Source organism: Sardina pilchardus, chromosome 23 (genome assembly GCF_963854185.1).
Source record: "Sardina pilchardus chromosome 23, fSarPil1.1, whole genome shotgun sequence".
Classification (NCBI taxonomy): domain Eukaryota; kingdom Metazoa; phylum Chordata; class Actinopteri; order Clupeiformes; family Clupeidae; genus Sardina; species Sardina pilchardus.
In genome coordinates this window covers 1,522,545-1,546,332 of record NC_085016.1, presented here as the reverse complement: position 1 = coordinate 1,546,332, position 23,788 = coordinate 1,522,545, and the positions used below count along the sequence as shown (strand labels likewise).

General features: G+C 45.0%; 2 protein-coding genes across 3 annotated transcripts in view; both read right to left on the bottom strand.

The window, feature by feature from the left end:
- The window catches only part of agap1 (ArfGAP with GTPase domain, ankyrin repeat and PH domain 1), a 172,808-nt gene extending 153,202 nt beyond the window's left edge, over positions 1–19,606 (bottom strand). For both annotated transcript variants that reach the window (XM_062527842.1, XM_062527843.1), the window contains exon 1: positions 18,347–19,606. In XM_062527842.1, the coding sequence (XP_062383826.1) occupies positions 18,347–18,509 (163 nt within the window). In that variant the 5' untranslated portion in view covers positions 18,510–19,606. The remainder of the gene's footprint in view (positions 1–18,346) is intronic.
- Positions 19,607–20,218: 612 nt separating this feature from the next.
- faimb (Fas apoptotic inhibitory molecule b) lies at positions 20,219–23,005 on the bottom strand. Its single transcript, XM_062528334.1, has 4 exons — positions 22,892–23,005; positions 22,480–22,708; positions 20,508–20,557; positions 20,219–20,368 (listed from the first exon to the last, which is right to left on the bottom strand). Exons 1-4 carry the CDS (start codon positions 23,003–23,005, stop codon positions 20,219–20,221), a joined length of 543 nt encoding a protein of 180 aa, XP_062384318.1.
- Positions 23,006–23,788: the final 783 nt, after the last annotated feature.

The window sequence follows — 23,788 nt, the reverse complement described above, 5'->3', positions numbered from 1 at the left end:
CACACACACACACACACACAACATACACAGTCTGCCCGGCGAATAGAATTCATTATTCCATTAGTCTCCGGCTTCTCCAATGACATCAATGGCTTTAATAGCGATTGCGGCCGGCTCGTGTGTGCAGCGCGATAAGGATTGGCTGCGGAGTACGAGAATGTCAACAGTGACCTCAGCCACAGACTGACCATCGCCCTGCTGTCCTGAGCGAGCCCGTGAGGGTAACCGTTAGCGACAGATTAATGCGCTTACGGGTGCACCACACACAGGCGCAGGGGTTCGTAAACAAGCCTTAAGCTGGACATACACTGTGCGATTTTTTCAATCGCGGTATTCTGCTGCTGCAGTGAGTACGAGTGAATTCGCAGGGGCAGCTCACGATTCCTGTTCTCACACTACACGATCCGATGGTCGGATGCGATTTGACTGCTCACACTGTATGTCCATATCGCAACTCGTGGGACTCTTTTATCTGGAACTTTATCAGCTGTGCTGCCATGCGGCTCCGTGTTGTCTAATTGCTTTCAGTGTTGCCAGGTCACGTGAGGAGAAATAAGCAGCAGGTCTCTGAAAATAAGCCATAATAAACATACAACCCCAAAAGGCTATAGCATCCCCTTCCCGAACCCCTTTTACATTTCTGGGGTGGTCATAGCCTACAGTGTAGAGTCGACTCAGCTGCATAGCTATGTTCAAAATGCCCTCTGTGTAGTGTAGGCGCTGCGTGCAACTATAGCAACTTCACACAAAATCAAGCCCAAGTCACTTAAAATGAGCAGACTATGGCAACACCGTTTGTTTTGTTGTCCGTATATGTGTTCGCACATGTGTAGTGTGACAGGTTGAGGTAAATCGGCTCAAACAGTGCTTCAGCAGTGCGATAGACTCACGAGGGGCGACCAGGATTTCAAACAAGTTTGATATTCTCCCGATCGATCGGGAGGTGGTCGGGAGGTGGTCGTGAGGTGGTAATCGCTTCTCGTCACCCCACGTATACTACACGATGCGAGACGCACGACTGAGCCAAAATTCGGCCCGATCCCCAAAATAGTCGCACAACTCAAAAATCGTGGCAAAATGGGCCAAAAATCGCACAGTGTATGCCCAGCTTTAATAAGGAAGCTGAGAGCGCTGTGACTGAGAGAGTCACGCAGACGACGTGCCCCCACTGCTCCTGCTGCAGAGACTCTTGTGCTGCTCAAAATGATGTTGCCATCTAGCTGTCAATTAGCAGAATGGCCACACACACACACACACAGTTCACGCCCCCAACATCAGAATCGGAATCAGCTTTATTGGCCAGGTTTGCGTTTAAACAAACAAGGATTTTGTTTGACTCCGGTTAACGTCACCTCAACACAACAAATGCCATCTGACTGCACTGAATGGGAAACACAGGGCCATTCTCCTACTGGTGAGATGACCCCATAACACTACTAACAATGGGCCCCTTTCTGAGGCATTCATGGGCTTCATCAGGTCCCTTTCCACAGGTGTATACAATAGAGCACCTTGATTATGAGCGCAGACTGCATGGGGCTTGATTAAATCACCTGTGGAAATGGACCTGATGAAGCCCATGAATACTTCTATTAGGCAGCCATTTTTGGTCATTTTGGTATCACTGTCATCCTAAAATTCATGTTGATGGTATATGCTACACATTTAAATATATGTAAAACCACCCATCCAGGAAATGCACTGTGCAGTTCTGTGTTCTGGGCAGGAACACACTGCAAGAATGACTGCAAGCATGTTTCACAGCAGGCCGTTGCTGACTATCGCCAGAGGACACAAGTTAGCATGTTGGCACGCTTCTAGCAATGCCAGGATCTGGGTGGCGTTAGCAAGACTGCACGCATTCACCACATGCTAGCTCTCCAGCTAGAGGTCAAATATAGACTCCTTTAAATGGTGCTTGGTCCCTGTGAAAACCGTTAAGAGTCGCCATTGAATTTATAAATTAGCCCACCTCTAAAAAGACAATTCCATACAAATTGAACTGTCGACAGTATATGTATCCATCAACACTAATGAATCGACCGATGAATCAAAGTGAATGCTGTCCGATGTCTGGGGCAGACAGACCTTCAGCTGCCGGTGGCTGCAATGGAGTCGATCAGCACTACTGTGCTTAACCACTGGAGCTGAACATCAAAACAAATACACCAGCTGTAACTGGACACTAACCCACACAATGCTGTAACTGTTTCCATATCAGTCTGTCTTTGCTCAGGTAAACACGGGCACAGGAACACACACGGGCACGGGCACACACACACGGGCACACACACACACACACACACACACACAAGTTGCCCATCTGACCAGAATCAAATGCAGCCATGTTACTGGTCTGTAGATTTTGAGTCAAACCATATGTGTGTACTAATGAGAATGCATGTGATTCCTCCATAGAGTGTGTGCTAGTCCATAAATGACTGTATGGAGGAGGAATCGCATGCATCCTCACTAGTACACATCGTGCGGTCTCCACTCCTGCTAAGTGAGGAAGTGAGGAGGGAATAATTCATCAGCAGCCTGCGTGGGTGACGGAGTGTCTGCACAGGAACGCATGCGATGGAGGATCAGATCATGTGATCACACTTCACCTGAATATCACGCTTACTCGAGAGGGGGGAAGTAGTTTCCCCGCACAATTTAGCAGCTTTTGTGTTAAATGTTTAATCAAAGGAGTCGTTTTTCTTGGTCTATTAGGCTACGTTTCATTCATCTTATATTATACTCACAATGGCTTTGTGCCTCTATTTACACAAGCTCCCCCTTTACCCTAAAATACATGGATGTTTCTTGGGACCGCATCAGGCATGAGTCTTAAAGTCGTGACCCACACTGGCAGGCCAGCCGAGCATCATGCTTTCTGCCTCCTTCCTTCCTTCCTTCCTTCCAGATGACTGCGTCAAACAGACCCATCTCTGTGCACGCCCTCAGTGAAACAGACATGAAACGCTGTGTTGCAGCGCAGCACAGCACAGCACAGCACAGCGCAGCACAGCACAACACAGCACAGCACAGCACAGCACAGCACAGCACAGCACAGGCAGGCAGGCAGGCAGGCAGGCAGGGCCGATGTGGCTGTGAATATGCATAACTAATGCCAGCCAGGAGCAGCTTGACCTAGTTTCACACACGCGCACGCACACACACACACACACACACACACACACACTAGTTTCGCTGCCTGTGCCCCACTTACCCCCTCCGGCTCGGCCCACATACGTGTACGTGCGTCGTGTGCCAGTGTGTGGATGCAGAGTGTGTGTGTGTGTGTGTGTGTGTGTGTGTGTGTGTGTGTGTGTGTGTGTGTGGATGCAGAGTGTGTGTGTGTGTGTGTGTGTACGTGCGTCGTGTGCCAGTGTGTGGATGCAGAGTGTATGGACGCATATGTGGCCGGGGAGAGGGGACATGATGAACGCCTGCTTCTGGGTGCAGAGTCGGGATAAATAAGAGTGTGTGTGTGTGTGTGTGTGTGTGTGTGTGTGATGTGGGGCCAGAGAGAAGATGGCTTAAGATTAGCAGATGTCATTTACCACTGAGCAGGGGCAACATGGAGCAATATTGCCAGATCACTGTAACAATGTGTGTGTGTGTGTGTGTGTGTGTGTGTGTGTGTGTGAGAGAGAGAGAGAAACATTTCAGCAGAGTGGTGCAGCAAACGGGTTCACCATGTCAACACACAACAGTAGACGCATTGCACGACTTGGCTCACGATCAACATTCCTCTCCCATTCATACAGAACAGCACCACCTGCTGCCCTCTACTGGCCAGAATGAAACGCCACACGTGAGAACAGAAGATATCTTTTGTCTGTTGACAATGCGTATGTCAGAAATAAATGGCCTAACTTGCCTGGACATGTTTGTCTTCTAAAGGCTATAAAATTCTAGCTACATAAACATAACATTGTTTAGTTCTTTTCAGGACCCTGCTCCTATTTCTTAACTGAATAGAACACATTGCCTCCTCTAGATTATGCTAACTACTATGTCAACACAAAACAGAAGAGATCTGCATTATGCACCTTCTAATCCATCTTCTTGGCAGATGCCATTTTAAATGAAGTCTCAAGTTCCCCAGTTTGGCCACCAGAGGGCAGTGCACACAAAGGAGTTCCACATGTGGATGAATGGAGGCACTGAGAACTGGAGAAGACTGACATCATTATCTTCACAAAGCATATCCCAAGCATATCGATTACACCCTGCGCCCAGCCGGCCCCGATCCCACCCATCACACCCTCCGGCATGTGACATCATTCAGGCTACAGGGCACAGCTCAGAAGATCACATTAAAGAGCTAATGGCTCCCAACGCCATATTAACACTCTGGGCCCCAACGCCACAATAACACTCTGGGCCCCAACGCCATATTAACACTCTGGGCCCCAACGCCATATTAACACTCTGGGCCCGCAGCATAATAAGACTCTGGGCCTCAACGCCATAATAAGACTTTGGGCCCCAACGCCATATTAACACTCTGGGCCTCAACGCCATATTAAGACTTTGGGCCCCAACGCCATATTAACACTCTGGGCCCCAACGCCATATTTAGTCTCTGGGCCCGCAGCATATGGCTTCTCCAAAAACAAACACCACTGATCAGGAGCAGTGTTCACCGAACGCCACAGAAATGTAATCACCGTTTATGAATTTCTGCATACAAATGCACCCAAAATTCATACAAGTTGTCCAAACAAATGTGGCGTGTTCTCTCTCTCTCGGGCACCATACTGAAGGCAATGGAAAAGTTCAGTAAAAATAAAACTTTGCCCTTTAAGATCATTACTCACCCGCCAGCCAGCCACTGTCCACAGCACACGTCACTTCCCATTGTGTTTGGAATAGATCGGCCTGGTGAGGCCTTCAGCTCTGACTAAATCTGGCTACCGACTCAGTTTTCTGTGTATTTATATATATTTCTGTGTATTTCTCAACTATTTTTTTACTGTGTATTTATCACTATTATTACTTTTTTATTGTATATTCTTTTATATTGTGCTAAATATGTGTGCATATTTTTACGGAGCTGCTCTTTAAATCTCATTGTACGGTGTATAATGACAACAAAGGCTTTCTAATCTATTCTGTTTTCACTTGGCCAACTTGAATAGAGCATACCAACTGAACCTCCATCTGTCTTCTGTACCATCGCTAATTTCATGAAATGAAAACGATCATGAAATGGCAGTCCCTAAACAACACATAAACATTACACCAATTATGTTCATTGACACTTCCCCCCCCCCATTTCAAGACACCACCTCTTTCCTATTTCTGTAGATTTTCAGGGAGGATGTCGCTTTGACCTAAAGCTAGGCGGCCTATTAAGACGTACATAAAGGACTGAAACGTACATAAAAGGACAGACAGTTCATTTTGAAGAAACAAAGTTTTTGTTTGTCTGGCACCTTCTTTATCGTGAGTGCAGTGTGACTCTTCTTTATCGTGAGTGCGGTGTGACTCTTCTTTATCGTGAGTGCGGTGTGACTCTTCTTTATCGTGAGTGCGGTGTGACTCTTCTTTATCGTGAGTGCGGTGTGACTCTTCTTTATCGTGAGTGCGGTGTGACTCTTCCTGCACATTGTCAGTAGAGAGCTGCCAAGGGTCAAGGGTCATGTTCGATCATGTGCTGTTTTCACACACAACACCCCTGCTGAATTTCAGCAGGTCAGACACAGCAGACCCAGAGCTAAATACCCCACACTGGGGCAAACAGGAGCTAGTGAGCCTATGTCCATAGCACTATCATACTTCAGATTGCTCTGCCTTGCTATATAGTGATCCTATGCCCATACCACTAGCACAGTTCAGATTGCTCTCCCTGCCAGATAGTGAGCCTATGGCCATACCACTATCATACTTCAAATTGCTCTTCCCTGCTAGATACTGATCCTGTGCCCATAACACTAACACACTTCAGACTGCTGCCCCTGCTAGATAGTGATCCTGTGCCCATAACACTAACACACTTCAGACTGCTGCCCCTGCCAGATAGTGAGTCAGCTCCATTTCCTGTGTGATGCGGCAGGACGGTAGAGGACCAATGACGAGCATCCCTGGCCATGACAACGACGGCTCGCTATGATGTGCTTGGGAAACCAGAGTAAGGGAAACCGGTCTTCTGTTGATCAAGCCACTCATTTCCCTGGAGGAGGATTTCCATGCGCTTATCTTGTAGCATTAACATGCCATGCAAGCCAGCATTAGCGACTACCTGTGAATTAATTATGTGCTGTGCTGTTGACTGTGCTGTGCTTTGCTGTTGACTGTGCTGTGCTGTGCTGTGCTGTTGACTGTGCTGTGCGGTGCTGTTGACTGTGCTGTGCGGTGCTGTTGACTGTGCTGTGCGGTGCTGTTGACTGTGCTGCTTCTCAGGCACACTTGGGCGCTTGTCAGCCGTCTCCGGGGTATCTGTGGTGAAGAGTGCACAGCTCTGAGTGGTGTGGTGTGGTGTGGTATAGTATAGTGTGTTGTGGTGTGGTGTGGTGGTGTGGTGTGTGGTATAGTATAGTGTGGTTTGGTGGTGTGTTGTGTTGAAGAGTGTACAGCTGTGTGGAGAGGCAGAGCAGGCTGCAGTTGGAGGAGCGGGAGAGCAGCAGATATGAGAATGGAGGCGGGTCGCCCAAATGCCACCGTCATCACAGAGCTGCGCTGGAGAAGAATCGCTGGTCTGTGTGGCAGGGCCGAGCTGCTGTGCTGTAATCACCTCCCCCCGCCCCCGGCCCTCAGAAAACTCAATTCAATTCAGCCCTGTATCGGGGCGCGGGGGTCAAGGGTCGGAGGTCAGCGTCTGTGACCTTTTACAGTCTCTCCAGCCAGCCGCTACAGGCAGCAAGCGACACAACCTTTTTCTTTTTTTTAATTATGTTTCTTTTCCACTTTGAAAGTTAGACATTTCTGTGTTCGTATGGGATCAGAGGCCACAAACGTGGAGTGTGTTCCTCTGAGAAAGAGCAAGAGATAGAGATGTAGAGAAAGAGAGAAAGAAAGGAGAAAAAGAGAAAGAAAGAAAGAAAGAAGGAGCGAAAGAAATAAAAACAGAAAGAGAAAGACAGACAGACAGACAGACAGACAGAGTGAGAGAGAGCGAGCGAGAGAGAGAGAGAGAGCGCGAGACTCATTCCAGGTCCTTCCCTCTCGTGCGAACACTGCTACGTCAGTTTCGCATTCAATTTCACAGCACAATAAAGCTTTGAGAACAAACAAGCGTTCAAAACAGCCCGCGAGAGACCGAGAGGAGACCAGCGGTCAGTATTCACACATACTGACTCCCGTTAGTCTTAATGCGCCGCAATGAAGCGCTGCAGGAGGTCAAAGAGGTCGAGCAGACTTTTGTCTGCAGACTTTACATACTAGAGGACATTCGCATGTATACTTTACATACATAAACATGCACTGATAAACATGAGCTTATTCTCACACCGTAGCACTTGTCTACTACAGCAAGTCAGACCCCGTGCCTGCTGCTCATCCAATAGTCTGCCCTTCTGCCGCCGAGTGCACTTGATTGACAGGCAAACGATGTTGGAGCACAAGCAGAGGCGTCTGGAACAAGGGGGGGTGTGAGGGGGGGGGGGGGCACTGCAGCGGAAGCATTCTACACTCAGACACGATGATGTCATTCTGCATCACTGGGGTCCTAATCTCCCAGAGGTGACTCACTGCACTCTGTCTCTGACACACACACTCACACACACCAAAGAACTCTGCCCTTCTCCCTCCCATACACTCATCCATCCATCCATCCATCCATCCGACATGCTTCACCCTTTGATGCACCTACGTATTCCATATGAATAAGAGCCGAGGCGAGGCGAGGCGAGGCGGAGTGGAGCGGAGAGGAGAGGAGGCAGGGAGGGATGAAAGAGGAGCAATATCTGCTCAACACAATGAGGGACTGTGAGTGCAACAGAGTGGGTGGGGTGTGTGTGTGTGTGTGTGTGTGTGTGTGTGAGAGCCGCTCTGTTCAACAGCCCGGATCAGAGCGGAAAAACAGGCCGTGTTTAGGCTAATGAAGAGGAGGGAGCTGCACCTTGACATGGCAACATGTTTAGGCTATTAATTGGAGAATATCTGGAGCAGCGACGGCTGGGTGCCTAAACAACAGACATGGCCTAGAAATGAGTGTGCACTAGCTTGTGTATGTGCAGCTTGTGTGTGTGTGTGTGTGTGTGTGTGTGTGTGTGTGGCTTACACACTCCTCTGGGGGCAATTAGCCTCAACTGAACAATCCCGTTATCAACTACAACCTGGCAACCCCCCATATAGTGCTGTCTATGTGTCTGTGTGTGGGTCTGTCTGTGTATGTGTGTCTGTCTGTCTATGTGTCTGTCTACGTATACGTGTGTGTGTCTGTGTGTGTACAAGTGAGTGTGTGTGTGTGTGTGTACAAGTACATGTGTGTGCTTGCGCACTTGTGTGTGCGTGCGTACGTGTGTGTGTGTGCGTACGTGTGTGTGTGTGTGTGCATGCATGCATGCGCATGTGTGCATCTTAAACGTGAGCGATGTGTGTGTCCATGCAGAGCAACTTAAACAGTAAAGTGCGTAATCTCTGCCAGAGGGGAGTCTCCGCATGCCAAGCTGGGCGAGTGGGCGCGTCTGCTCTGATTCGCCGGGTCAGCTGGCATCTCCGCAGATGAGGCCGTGGCATGAGGCCCTCCCACTGATATGCCACTCATGCCCACGGAGGAGACGGCCACTAAACATGCGGAGCCATCCAGATTATGGGCCTCAACATGGGCTAAGAAGCAGGGGGCCATGCCTTACACCGTGTCCTCACTGCATACAACAGGAGCGTTAGCAGAGGCCATACCTGTAGTCTTACAGGAGGGTTAGCAGGGGCCATACCTGTAGTCTTACAGGAGGGTTAGCAGGGGCCATACCTGTAGTCTTGCGTTAGCAGAGGCCATACCTGTAGTCTTACAGGAGGGTTAGCAGGGGCCATACCTGTAGTCTTGCGTTAGCAGGGGCCATACCTGTAGTCTTACAGGAGCGATAGCAGGGGCCATACCTGTAGTCTTGCAGGAGTGTTGGCATTAGCAGGGGCCATACCTGTAGTCTTGCATTAGCAGGGGCCATACCTGTAGTCTTGTGTTAGCAGAGGCCATACCTGTAGTCTTGCATTAGCAGGGGCCATACCTGTAGGAGGGTTAGCAGGGGCCATAACTGCAGGCTTACAGGAGCGTTAGCATTAGCAGGGGCCATACCTGTAGTCTTGCGTTAGCAGGGGCCATACCTGCAGTCTTACAGGAGGGTTAGCAGGGGCCATACCTGTAGTCTTACAGGAGCGTTAGCAGGGGTCATACCTGTAGTCTTACAGGAGGGTTAGCAGGAGCCATACCTGTAGTCTTACAGGAGGGTTAGCAGGGGCCATACCTGTAGTCTTACACCGTGTCCTGACTGCATGCTATACGAGTCTTGCGGGAGTGTTAGCATTAGCAGGGGTCATACCTGTAGTCTCACATTAGCAGGGGTCATACCTGCAGTCTTACAGGAGGGTTAGCAGGGGCCATACCTGTGGTCTTACAGGAGGGTTAGCAGGGGCCATACCTGCAGTCTTGCGTTAGCAGGGGCCACACCTGTAGTCTTACACCGTGTCCTGACTGCATGCTATACGAGCGTTAGCAAGTGTAACACCTGTATTTAGTCTTACCATGTGTCCTAACGGTATGCGATGCAAGCAAGCGTTAGCTTCAATATCCGTTCGATTACCTTGTTTTTAACTGTAATGTCCAAACTGGACGGGACGCCACACAACAGTGCAACGTTTTGAGCAGGACTTTTGTCTGACAGCCTTTCTGTCGCTCAAGTGCTGGTATTTTGAACCAATAGAGAAGGAGACCAAAGGTCAAAGGTCATATTTACCATATTGGGGTGGACAGAGCGCACTTGATACTACATTCAGACAGTCAGACAGTCAGATAGACTCCAGCACACACCAAACCAGACCTGGAGTGATTGATGTCTGGTCATGCCTCAACTCATCTTCCAAAGAAGAATGTGCCCTGCAAGACCATTTGAAGGAGTTTTTGTCTGTTCCATCAGCATATCATTTGGCCAGGTACAAGGTGGGGTCATTCTGAACGACCCTCCAGGAAGACCCCCTGTACATCCATTCCATATTCATAGAGCTAGAATACCCCACCCCACCCTACTCTTTTCTGTAAGCATAGGACACTTTTTTGTGTATTGAAAGGAGCGGTGAATCTTTTGGGAGAAGCTGATCCCTCTCCCTTGATGCACATTACTGTAAGACTAAAGCTTGCTTCCTGATTCCTGACTGAGTTTCCAGATATCTGTGGTACTATGACCATCATCCTGATATCTGTGGTACTATGACCATCATCCTGATATCTGTGGTACTACTATGACCATCAGACCATCATCCTGATATCTGTGGTACTACTAAGACTATCATCTTGATATCTGTGGTACTATGACTATCATCCTGATATGGTTCTAGGAACGTGACCACTCGCCTAGTAAGGGGAGGAGTTAAGCTAAATGGGGAAATCATTACATCATCAATATCCCCCCTTTTTGGACCCGCCTCCTAAAAACAGAAAAAAACGGAACACTGAAAATGATGATAATCTGTTTAATGGTCTAACTCCACAGTTTAGTCCCATACAATTCACAGTCATAACATGTTTTCAGTTTTCAAACGAATTTCCAGTTATGGTTTACAGAGTGGACTTTAAGGTTTTCAAAAAAACGCAGGTACCCACCATGTAGCATTCAAACGATATTATAGCTCATCGGTGCTAACAATGTTCTTTCCATTGGCAATTTTCATTCAAGTCACAAGTGTCTAGAACAAATACTATTTTATTTTTTCTGAGTTGTTTTTGTTATTATCAAACATGACCCTTGCCTGGGTGAACCCAGACGAACCTGTTAGCAAAATTAAATTGGCTTTGCAGATCCATCTGGCAAGGATCTCATTGGCACCGTTTCAGAACGTCCCATTTTATGACTTCCAGGGGCGTAACCAGAAGTGAAATTAAACTTAAAATCGCATTAAAACGCCTACCAAATTGGTTCAGAAGTGCAGTAAACCTATTGCTATGGTAAACAAAGCTTTTAAGTGCAGTTACTCAATTCAAAAGAAAATACCAGTCCCTGAGTTTTGCTGATATGGGGGGGGGGGGGGGGGGTAGGTAGCAGGAGGGGCTAAAATACATTGTATCCCATTGGATATATACACTATATACCATTGTATATATCCAATTTGCCCGCATGTTGGTCTGGGTTCGGCCAGGCTGACGTGAGCCAGCACTGTGTACGAGACCCATGTGCTCCGTTGTGTTGTGAATTACAATACTCAGTGATCATGTCATGCCTAAAACAGATGCTTTCATTTCCATGTTAGTGGACTTGGAGCATGCAAGGAGTCAGTAGTAGAGGCCAAGAGAGAGAGGAACACTAGGAGAATACTGTAGACCGACAACACAGCATTTTAATCTCTGCGGCACTGGACAGTTCCAAGCATTCAAAAACATTCCAATTGCCGCAGGGAAAACATTAGGCTACCTGATGAAATACCCCCATAAAACATCCATTAAGCCAAACCGAAGCACTCGACTTAGCAGATGCAAAGATATTGATGGATCGACCATCAGGACAAGCAAGGGCCAGCCGTGAGATCTCAAACCAAGCATGAAAAGATCAGATCAATATTGGGGCAAGGAAGTGACATCATGCCCAGGGGACTGTGGTGGGGGATGTGGCCCAGCTTTGGGCAGGAAACGCGCAGCCTTACGGCTATTTTTACTGCTAAGGGATGAGGGGTCGCTCGCTGCTATTGTTTTGTTTACTGTCCGGCTCCAAAAAATGTAGCTCCCAGCACACTCACACCCCCTCCATGGTGACAGGAATCAGGAATCAGGGGAACACACCCCCCTCTCCGCTCCACACACACCCACCTCCTGTCTGGCCCAGCTGCACCCCACAGCTGCTGTGTGTGTTGGAGTCCATTCTTTTTAAGGAATGCAGCAAAAAAAAAAAAAAAAAAAAAAATGTAGGATGCGGTCATCTCGCTTGTGAGACTCAATACTCTAATTCTTTCAATGGCCTTCAGCACACGTTAAATAATTAACAGTGTAAACGGACTAATACATGCACTCCGAACGTCACTTATTTCAGCATCTACTTCAACCAAAGACCGTACAGGCCAGTCTGGTCCCTAAGCAGCTAAGCTATTATCTTGTAGGGCCGTCTGCCATGGAGAAACTATATAATTGAGATATTTCTGACTGGTGTTGCAATTTGATTTGCGATACGGTTTTTGAAAAAAAATCAAGCTTCAGTTCAATATTCCAAATTTTGCTTTAACTTGGGCCCCTGATTGGTGAGCATGCCTGGTGCATGAGAAGAACAGCACTTCTGATTGGTGAGCATGCCTGGTGCATGAGAAGAACAGCACTTCTGATTGGTCAGCTTCACTGTCTGTCACAAGGAGGATGACATATGGATATAAGAAACATACATGTTACAAAATCAACCACAAAGGTTAGAGACAGAGTTGCAAGCTGCCTTACTAGTTGCAGCTTTTGGGATTTCTGTAGCTAATTGCAATAGTCCAAATCACAATACTGATTAAAAATCAATTAATTGTGCAGCCCTACAACAAGACCACACAGACATGCAAAAGCTCTAAGTACTTAGAGGAACCATCTTTTATATAATAACATGAATGCTTCTGAGCTCGTGAAGTTATTTAGAAGGAGCGAGGCCTAGCTGCTACAGACTAAACATTGTAGTCAGCCTTAAATAATCTTATTTAGTACAGGACATTCTACAGAAACACACACACAGGTTTATTCAAAGCATGGGATGTGTGTGTGTCTTACTTGATGCATTTTTTACACATTAAAATCTACTCGAGCCATTGCTGACCACTTGTCAGTGTTTATATTCTGTGACTGCTAACGTCAGTGACCATAGAACTCCCATCGTCTGCGGAGCATCAAAAAGCAGCATGTACGCCGCACTAGAACTGTGGTCAAACGCACACACACACACACACACACACGCACGCACGCACGCACGCACGCACGCACGCACGCACGCACGCACGTCAAACGCACCCACGTCAAACGCACCACCTCAGCCAGTGGTTTGTGTGATCAGATCACAAGGTGTCTTGATGACTGTTCTTGATGACTGTTTACACGGTTTGTTTTATGCTTGCATTTAGAACAATATACACACTCGTATTTACATTCCCAGAATTGACCACTTGTATTCGGATCACCCGAGGTGCATTTCTAACAACTTCAACAAAACAAAGCCGTGCGTCTATTTCTCACATAAAACGATTGCGAGAGAGTTTTCAGTTGAAGATTTCCGTGCCAGTTCATCCCATTTCAACTGTGGTATTTGTGTAATGGGCTAAAGCAATTTATTCAGCCTGACCATAAACACTGGCCAAGCCCTCACGGAGACTGAAACAGGAACACTTATTCCTCACTGGTTACACACATTGGGTTTCACTTCCCATCAGGATCCCTTTAATGCAGCTGTAGCTTTGCCCTTTTAGCGCTCATTGGGCTGCCTAATCCCTCAATTGCAGTCTAGACAGTGGGAGCTCTTAAACAAATGGACTCCCATATGTCTGCCCCTTAGATTCCAAACTTTTCTTGTGGTGTAAACTCCATCATCAGCAGGCTACCGCATCAGTAGTTGTGATTTTAAGATGGGCAATGCATAATACTTGGCTCACACCATAGCTTTCTTCCAAGATTAGGGCTTCTAAATATCTAAATCCATAGTGCCCATCTCCATTTTAGCAGTAGGCTAATTGGTGCAACACACTTCCAGTGATTATGCTAAGCTAGGCTAACGGCGTCAGACTGGGAAGAGATGGATATGCATCCTCTCATCGAACACTGGAATAGACGGCAAATCCCAAAAGGTTGGCGTGCTCCTTTAACATACTCAAAGAATTCACAGAATCCCACAGAATTACACACAGCTGATACAGTAGCTCCTATCATTTCCTATGGAAGCTGGTGAAACACAAACGGGTACCATTTTATATATTTAGTTGAACATTCTACTAAAACACTACCAGCATATATTATAATGTGCATGTATTGACAACTTTGCCAATAGTCTTGATAGGGTCATGTCCTCTTGACTAGGGAGGATGAAAACTAAGCATGTGGTGTTCCCACACACACACGTACACACACACACACACACACACACACACACACACACCTCTCATTGTTGCTGAATGAGACGCAGGGCAGGAGGCTGAAACAGGTTGTTCTACAGCTGAATTTACCATAAAACCCCCTAAATGAGAAACTCGAGATCAATAAACATCTAATCTAATCTGAGCCAAACAAACGCCAAGAGGAGACCATGGTTTCTATCGGGGGTGGACATTGCATTTTATGAAAACGTTTAGATCTACCAGCCACTGGCAGATTGTTGCCCAAATTCACCAGCCTGGCACTAAATATTATTTTTTTGACACTAATATAATTATACTTGTATATGAATATAATTATTACTTTGTGCCTGAAATGTTCATATTTTACCAGCATTTGGCTGGTGCTAATTTCCATCCTTGGTGTCCATCTTTGCATCAAACACAGCTGCTGTCATTCTATATAAACAAACAAACAAACAAACAAACAAACAAACAAACAAACAAACAATAAATAAATAAATAAATAAATAGAGACCATTTTCCTGCTCCTGTTAATGATCACCGTGTGCCTGACCTTTACACACAGACCTGTGAAGCACATGAATCTCAGATCCTGCGTTCCGGAAGTACCAGTCTGATACTGCGTGTGTGTGTGTGTGTGTGTGTGTGTGTGTGTGTGTGTGTGTGTGTGTGTGTGCACGTATGTGTGTGTGCGTGGTATAGGCTATACTGCCTAAATTCACACACAGCTAAACGCCAAAGAAAGGCTCCATATTCCGAAGGCAAAGAAAGAGCCGAGCTCTCCCGACATCAGCAGCTGAGGAGAGTGTGTGTCAGCCTTCTACTTGCATAACCAACTAATGTGACTGAGTAAAAGCACTGCGCTCCGTATGGGAGCTCAATCCAAGCATTGCGTAATTGCTTTTCACTGAGAAACCTCTCCTGCTCTCCCGCTTTTCTCTACCACAACCCCCCCCCACACACACACACACACACTCCCCCGCCCGCCACCAAACACTCTCCCATGCCATTAGGAGATACACACACAGTTGTGGGAGTTAGCGTTGGGAGGGAGGGGGCATATGGGCCTGACCTATCAATTTTCAGAGGGGATTTGCCATCTGTCAAACAGGAGTCCCACTCGCGTTAAGATGCCATACAATATATGAGTACAAACTGTTAGGGCAGCTTTCTTAACCGCCATATTGGTACACAATTATACCTTTCTGCCAACACTGCGGCACCTAGACAGTCCATACACCTAAACTGTGCACAGTGTGACCGCATATAAGGATTATTTTGATGCTAGTTGATTAATCCATTCATTATTTTCTCAAATGAATTGAGCTAGCGGTTTAATTGATAAAAAATAAATGTTGATGAAGCCCATGAATACGTCCTGAAATGTGTTGCTTAGTCCACAGCCATGTGAGGATGATAATACTAATAAGATTAAAGAGGTACAAATCAGAGAATTCTAAGGTAGTCCTTAATTTCAAGTCGACAACTAATCGATTCATTGATTAATTGCTGCCTCCCTATTGCACAGTCATGCACTGTAGCACGGTGCCTCATCCCACCACTGGAGGGTTAATTAAGCATTTGCATTAAATTGATTCACTCTGTAAAACATCCTAACAGCAGGGCGCATGTCGTCCTACACATCATCTTACAAGCCTTCCGAGTTCACACACTACTGCCTGCATCAAACAGAGCACGTTGTGCGTGCTGCACACACACACACACACACACACACACACACTACTGCCTGCATCAAACAGTAGGCAGCAGCTGTCTGCACCACTGCTTCTGTTTTATTCAACACATTTTCCGGGCTACCTGTTGTGACAGAGTCTCTCTCTGTCTCTCTCTCCTCCTATATTCGTCCCATCTTACTCACTTAGTCATTCACAAACTCCAGACTATGACGATAAAAAAAAAAGAATACATCCGTCATTGACTATATTTGGGAAGTGTTGTGAACAACAGCACAATAAGACCATCTGTGTTATGGTTTATTCAACATGTTTTGATGAACCATTGTGACCCAGTGTATCCTCAACATAACTGAGTAGATAGAGCAGATTTGAAACCAGATCTCTACTCATCACAGTCTTACAGGATCATCTACAAGAAAAGGTAATCTTGAAGACCAGTATGAAGCCAGACCAGAGGTGCATTCCGTGGGCAAACAGTGGCGAACGTTAGTGGTGAACATGTTTCCTTTAAACAGTTCAGTTTGAATGATTTGGTGCCAACATTCCATTCTAACGCATTGTTACCTTCGTCAAACTCACGTCGCGCTCCACTGCAAGTTTGTGCTATAAGAACTACCTCCTCAGACTGTTTGCGATTGTTTGCAAACGTTCGCCTCCGTTTGTGAGTTTGAATGCACCTGTTTGCAAACATTCGCCTATGTTTGTGAATTTGAATGCACCTGCTTGCAAACATTCGCAAACGTTCGCCAATGTTTGTGAATTTGAATGCAGCTCAGGTGTTGCTAATGTTACTGCTACAGCAAATGAAGAATAAGGGGCAATATCAGCCGAATTAGGGATGACTGGAGCAGCTTACAGCTGCTCTTACGCTGCTCATAACCTCTCAAGTCAAGTCAAGTTACTTTATTTGTCCCCCAATGGGGCAGTTTGTTGTGCAGCAATAGTACAGTACAAATCACACACACACAATCACACACACACAGGTTGCCTACCTTGCAGGCATAGTTCAAAACAATAAAGATACAATAAATAGGAATTCTGAACAGTTTAAGACCAACTGTCTCCCCAACCGCTTCAAGTGGTCACACACCCACTCACATGGGCTTTAGTACATTTCAAACAAACAGTGCATAAGCTTACGTTCTTCCTATGATTTTTTTTCATTAATTCAACCTATATTTATTCTTGTAGTGTCATTGAGGGTAGCCCTCATTTTCAACAAAGCCGAGATGTGATGTGCGATGGAAGTCCTTTCTTTTATGTTATCGCCCTCATGCCATTACTTATTATTGCCTGCTACCCTCAATTCTCTGGCGATGTAAAGCACGATTAGGTGCCTTGTGTATGAAATGCGCTGTACAAATAAAACTGCCTTGCCTCACCTTGACACAAGACCTGACACTCTTCCCTGTTTCAGAGGTGCGTAACCACCTAATACTCAAATAAGCACCACTGGAGCATTCTCAGGAAACAAGACCATTGTTTATCTATGATAAGATTGTGCTGAAACACCCACAAGAGTTGGAAACCCCTCCTTCAAATGACCAAACTGACACAGGCTACTGCATGGCCTCTACAGTATGTCACATACAATGCCATGTAATCACGGATGTTCTTCATCCTCAGCACAACTTCCAGATCTGTGGTCGATCACTTCCCGTCAGAAGGCCAATAAAATAAAACTCTGTTCTGTATACACACTCGCCTGCAAGTAATGCTAGACCCCATGATCTTCCAACGCATTCACTCATCCAACACATTCTCAGACGGCCCATCATCTGCACCCCGAGTATGAACGTGTTAAACGTGCAAATAGGAACAAGGATACAAATGTTTTCAAGGAAAACCTACTGTAGGTCTGCACATTTCCTTCTGTTAACTCACTAGGCTATGAAACTGAAAAAGCCCTGCTTAGCGATTTGAATATGAAGGAACCAATACCATTTGAAGTGTGCAATTCAACTGCACATGATCATAAGGAACTAGGTGCCCCATGAGTAGGAGTAGGCTACCCTACAAACAGATGCGCACCATAACAGTTCTTATGGTAAAAAAAATATATAATAATTTATTGCAGAAGTGGTTTGCCGGTTACAGGATTAATGGGGGATGTCATGTGTGAAAACTGACGCAGATGCTACAAGCCTTTCAATGCTCAAGGTTGTCATGCATAATCAGGACATCAGTCATAAGTACATCGATGCTACCTGTCAACATTAACGCAATGTTAGCATTATCTACAATGACCTAATTGAGCACGTGTTTCAAGTGACAAGTCACACAGTCTCTGTGCATGTTCCGAGTAAATGTGTAGGTAACGGTTCTACACGAATTCCTTACATCGAATAGTACAGATGTCAAGGGGGTGAATGGGTAGCCTATATTGTGGTTGATATCAACAATAACATCATGCTATACACAATTAGTCATTGGTGTCTTACCTTCAATGGCGATAACGTGTTCACGAATCTGGTTCTGAAGCAGAGGCTCCTCCACCCTTTCCAAGAGTTCATAAATTGAATAGATGTTTGGATGGACCGACTCGAACCGCTGGATTTCCGACCGGATAGCGGCGGAGTTTGCAAGGTGCTGCTGATAGTTCATCTTTCAAATGATATTCGCAGTTGCGCTCCTAATGTCTGTATCCTGTTTAAACAATCGTTTGATACGTATACACGTCGGCTTTTGTGGTTCGCTTACCACATAAATCAAGTCACCTCTGGATACTTGAAAGTGCAGCAATGAAGCAAGCAAAGGATATGTTAGCTGACTTATTGTATTTTGGTTAACCTTGCTAGCACGCTAGCTGACAAGCTACCATAGCCAGCTGGATATCACTCACAATAGGTTCAGGACGTCTGTCACTGAAGGGATAGCCGAACGTTAGATATGATTTCAGGTTATAACGTTAACTAATATTAATTCGTTCTGCACTGTAGTGTTGCGGACATGTAGCTTGTTTTGACATTACTCGATAAAACTAGCAAACGATAACGTTAGCTAGCTATGAAATGTGCCCATGTAGTGTTTCCAAACAGCACACCCCAAAATAGAAGCAGAAACGCCGGAGGGAGATTCTGAGCTCTCCCAATTTGAAATATTGGCTGGAGAGACTGTTGAGCAGTCAGTCCAGCAATCCTTCCCCATATCCTCACTCCGACTCCGGAGACTAGGAATGAAATATTAGCATTGCCAAAAACCTCTGATACGAACGTTACAACTGAAGCAATATTCCAAAACACCAAATACTTTCATAGCTGGCTAAGCTAATGTTAAATAGAAGCAGAGGTGACCAGTGTAGGCCCCTCGAATGCTACCAGTAAAGGAGGCAAAAGTCTGAATAACCGGTTCTAACATTTGTCAATGTTTTAACGTATCCAGACTATCCAAATGGATATGAAAGTAGGAAAATACGATCGAAACCCTGGAACTATTCTCTTAGCTAGCACACAAGCTAGTCAGTGAAGGTAGATATGAATTCTGCGCAGTCAACTCGCTTTATCGTTGTTTAGTTCAGCTAAGCTAGCAGAACACACGCCAAACTACTTTCAACAACCAGGATAGGTTCCAGAAAAGAGTCCGATAGCGTCGTAGACCACACAAAGATGTGTCTGATCCTTTGAATATTCACGTTATCTGCGAAGAGTTCTCCTTTTTTGTCAGCAAGAGATGGGTGCAATCCCCTTCCTCCTGCAGCTCGATCCGTCCCGTCTGGTCCGTATCCTCTCAAACATCGTTGCGCGTGGTCAGTCCTTGGTTGTTCCCTTCAGGAAAACATGAGGTCGCGTCTATACGGTAATTACGGTCTATACGATGCCTATTGCGTGGTTGTGCGTAAAGTAGCTCGCATGAACACCCATCTGCTTGATAGGACAGACACACTTCCCAGGGTAACCCATTAATGAGTCAACCTGTGATGCAGTCGTTGACATGAATAAATTCACTCACTCACAAATGCTTACTGTATAGTTTTCCTCTATTATTAGGGTAGCCATGTACACCACAATGAACAATTCTGCAGAGATGATCAATCAAACTGAACAGATGCAACTGGATGGCTGACCATTAAACATAGGCTATCCGTTACCATTTACCAACCATGGCTTGCCATTTGGAAACATGTTGACAAATAACAACAGCAAAAAAAAAATGAACAGAAACAATATGCCCATCCTTCATGAACATCTGTAGTATCTAGCATCAGCTGACCATCAGTAAGCTGAATTGTGAGTTCTGTGCAGAATAACTGCACCCACTGGTCAATGGTCATCCATTTATGATTTCTGAGTGAAGTTCCATTTCTGAAGTCCAGCTCACTGCATGAACTCGGGCACGCGCTGCCCATCCACTAGAAGCAGATGTATGATGCCGCTCCTCTTGTGCCCACTACTGAAGGCCTTCACACAGCAGCTGTGGTTCGCCACATCAAAGTGGGTTTCTGTGCCATCGTCTGCAAATTCCCCCTGCATACCAGCAGCAAACAGAATGAAGATGTTATTACAAATCAGTGTAGCCTATAGCCTGAATGAGCTTTATGGTAGACCATGATTTATCTTTACAGTGAAATTGTGGGCCTAGTGCTTGGAGATGAATGGTGATTACCGTTGTCTCCATCCTGTCGCCATTACACCAGACATCCATGGTGTCTTTCTCTGTTTAAAAGAGAGTAAAAGTCAATTTAATGATCAAGGATCTTTGGTAAAAGTAATAAAATACCATGAACCCACTGATAAATATCATACAGGCATCATTGCATAAGCCCACAGGTATCAGACATCTGATCATTTGTATACAAAATATAGTTTTCTTTTAATTCAACCACAGGTGACCAAGCAAATCTACTGGGTGATGGTTTGGATTATGATCAGCATGTAAGTTCCAATGCATATAACTGTTTGACCCACAGATTTATCTTGAAGATACATTCACATGGATTTGATTCACATGGAACTGCACCCAAGAAGATGGAAAACTATGGAAGCCCAAGGTGCGATCAATTTAAATGTTGTGTTTTTGTCTGATATTGAGTTAATTGCTTTGCTTTCGTGAGATCCCAATTAATTAATGTCAGTATGGTGAGATAAAGTTGTGTCGCCATAAACGCTATAGGTCAAGACTTCAAGACTCTTTCTCTCAGTGGTTCCTCTTGGTGGAATGAGCTGCCCAGCACTCTCCACTACTCTTTTGTATAATACGTCCTGCCCTGTATGCCATTGAGACTACCAGTGGGTGAGCAGTAGTGGCCTTCAGTGATCAATGCAGCACATTTCTAATAGTTTGACAGCTGCAGAAATAGCTTGCACTGTCAGAGAGAAAATGTCTGCTGCACACTGTTGCTGCACACTGTTGCTGCTGCTCCTGAAGTGAATTTATTGCGCAGTGTTACTTTCGACCAATGTTGGTCTTCGTCAGGTGCTAATCACTGATCTACAGTATTTTACCCTGCACCTGCACCACGTTGGACGTGTGTGCACTCTCTGCAACTTTAGAGAGAAAATGTCCACATGCGAAATTGTTGGTACTTCAGGATGAAGGTGTGAATAGTGTTTGTTTTAGATAAACCACTCATCAGGAACCCAGTACAATAGATAGATAGATAGATAGATTCACCCCGGTCCCCGAAGGAAATTTTAGGCATCCAGTACAACCATAACACAATTCACACACACACACACACACACACACACACACACACACACACACACACACACACACACACACACTTCACATACTAATCACTCACAGAAATGTAAAAATGAAAGAGTGATTACAATGGTCTGGTATGGACTGACCATGTGAAGCATTGACCCTATCATTGATACTACCACCACAGCCCCACTGTAGAGCTTACTGGTCTATATGGTGTGCTACGATAATGACATAAAGATGATATCCCAGGGAAACAGATTTAAAATAAATGTAAATTCCAATGATCTGGAAAAGACAATCTAGTTTTTGCCTCTGTAATGTGTGCCATGTATGAGAGTCTTTTTTTTTGTTGTTCTCTTTTGTACATTTATTTGTACTTGTTTGACTCTGTGTATGCCATGTTGTTAATTCTTTAAAAAGAAAATCCACATTGGGAAAAAAATGAAATAAATGTAAATTGATGGCATTTTATTGGGTTTCTACCATGAAGTTTCAGAGCCATGGGACTATGGGACTGTGCATGAAGAGTTCAGATGCAAAAGCCTCTAAATCCACTTTTTGTCAAAAATGAGATAATGATGGTGAGTGAATGCTCTTCACATATAGTGTAAGCTAATTCAATAATTTAGCTTCAAAACTCACTAAATACCATTCTCTTCCTGGTCTGAAATATTGATTTGTAGGCAAAACCCTATAGGAGCCTGATACGAAATGCTCATTTAAAAGAAAAGTGGTCAGACGGATTTAGAGGCTTTTGCATCTGAACCCTTCGCATGTCCCTTATCAAAAAGTCCTGTAAATTCCAATCACATTCCAATGTGATTCCAATCAGATGTTGGATTTTTTTTGGACAATCCGGATGTCTATTTCCTACAGGATTGTTGCTATTGGAATATATGACTTTTTGATAAGGGGTGTCACTTACCCAGTACAATTCGGTAGTCCATACCATCCAGCTTCAGAGTCCAGGTTTTGCTTATTTTGGAGCGATTGTCCATGAAGGTTTTGTAGTTCTTTCCATTGATATTTAAACTGTATTCATAGGCAAAACCACTGACGGCCTCTACGTTTATGGTGGCTTTCGTCTCCAATACTCCAACAGTGAATGTTTCTTTGCCCACTAGTTTGAACATCCAGTCTCTTCTCATAATCTCCTAAAGCAGAGAGCAGACACGCTTGCACAATTAAAACTAAGTTTGAACATGACAGGAAAAAGCATAACATAGAGTATTGTAAGCTTATTTATAGCTAACTATTGACCAACACATTGATTACAATTAAATATGCATATCTATTGGGAAATGGATTGCATGTCTAATACATATGACTGAACATACCTTTCCATTAATGTAAATAACACGTTTTCCTGTTGTTGTTCCGTGTTCAAATTCAATATGGTAAGCTCCATCACTCAACTCCACGTCCCAAGCGGCAGCCACGTCCCTTGACATCTCAAAGGCAGGATAGACACCTCTGTAAACAGTCAAAAGATCAGCTTAATCAAACATTATCTCACCAAATGCCTTCATATCTATGCACTCGTAACTGCAGTCTACATTTCTCTCTAATATGGCTTATCAAATTCTCGAGCATTTCTCCATAGGCAGCTCGCTGTGTGCCGTGCTCACTCAGCAGCAAGTGCATTAGCCTGTAAGAAGCTTATGACTCTCCTGTAACTACCTGTGCAGGCCCACACGCTGGCAGAGGACTTGTGCTACTGACACAAAAAACGACTGGAGAGAGTACAGACATGGCATACATACATACATACATACAGACAGACATGGCATACATACATACATACATACAGACATGGCATACATACATACATACATACAGACATACAGACATACAGACAGACATACATACATACATACATACATACAGACATACAGACATACAGACAGACATACATACATACATACATACATACAGACATGGCATACATACATACATACATACAGACAGACATACATACATACATACATACATACATACAGACATACAGACATACAGACAACAGATGATTCAACATTTAAACTGAATTATTTTACTGAACAAATGTTTGACTTGTGAAAGGGCTAAAAAAGACAACTTCAATATAAGCCTACATGGGATAATGATCGGTGACGGTGTCAAGTAAATGTAGTTTATGGTAGATTATGGTGGAATTAGGAGATACACATTTTTGGGCATAGGCTAGTGTGCACTTCTAAAATACAAATTCAGAGTGT

Bases quoted from the DNA above. Each gene is read 5' to 3' on its own strand.
- faimb (XM_062528334.1), bottom strand. From the start codon at position 23,005: ATGTCAAGGGACGTGGCTGCCGCTTGGGACGTGGAGTTGAGTGATGGA. The intron at 20,558-22,479 runs GTAAGTGACACC...TCTTTTAAACAG, and splicing joins GGACTACCGAATTGTACTGG to AGAAAGACACCATGGATGTC. The intron at 20,369-20,507 runs GTAATCACCATT...GCTGGTATGCAG, and splicing joins GCGACAGGATGGAGACAACG to GGGGAATTTGCAGACGATGG.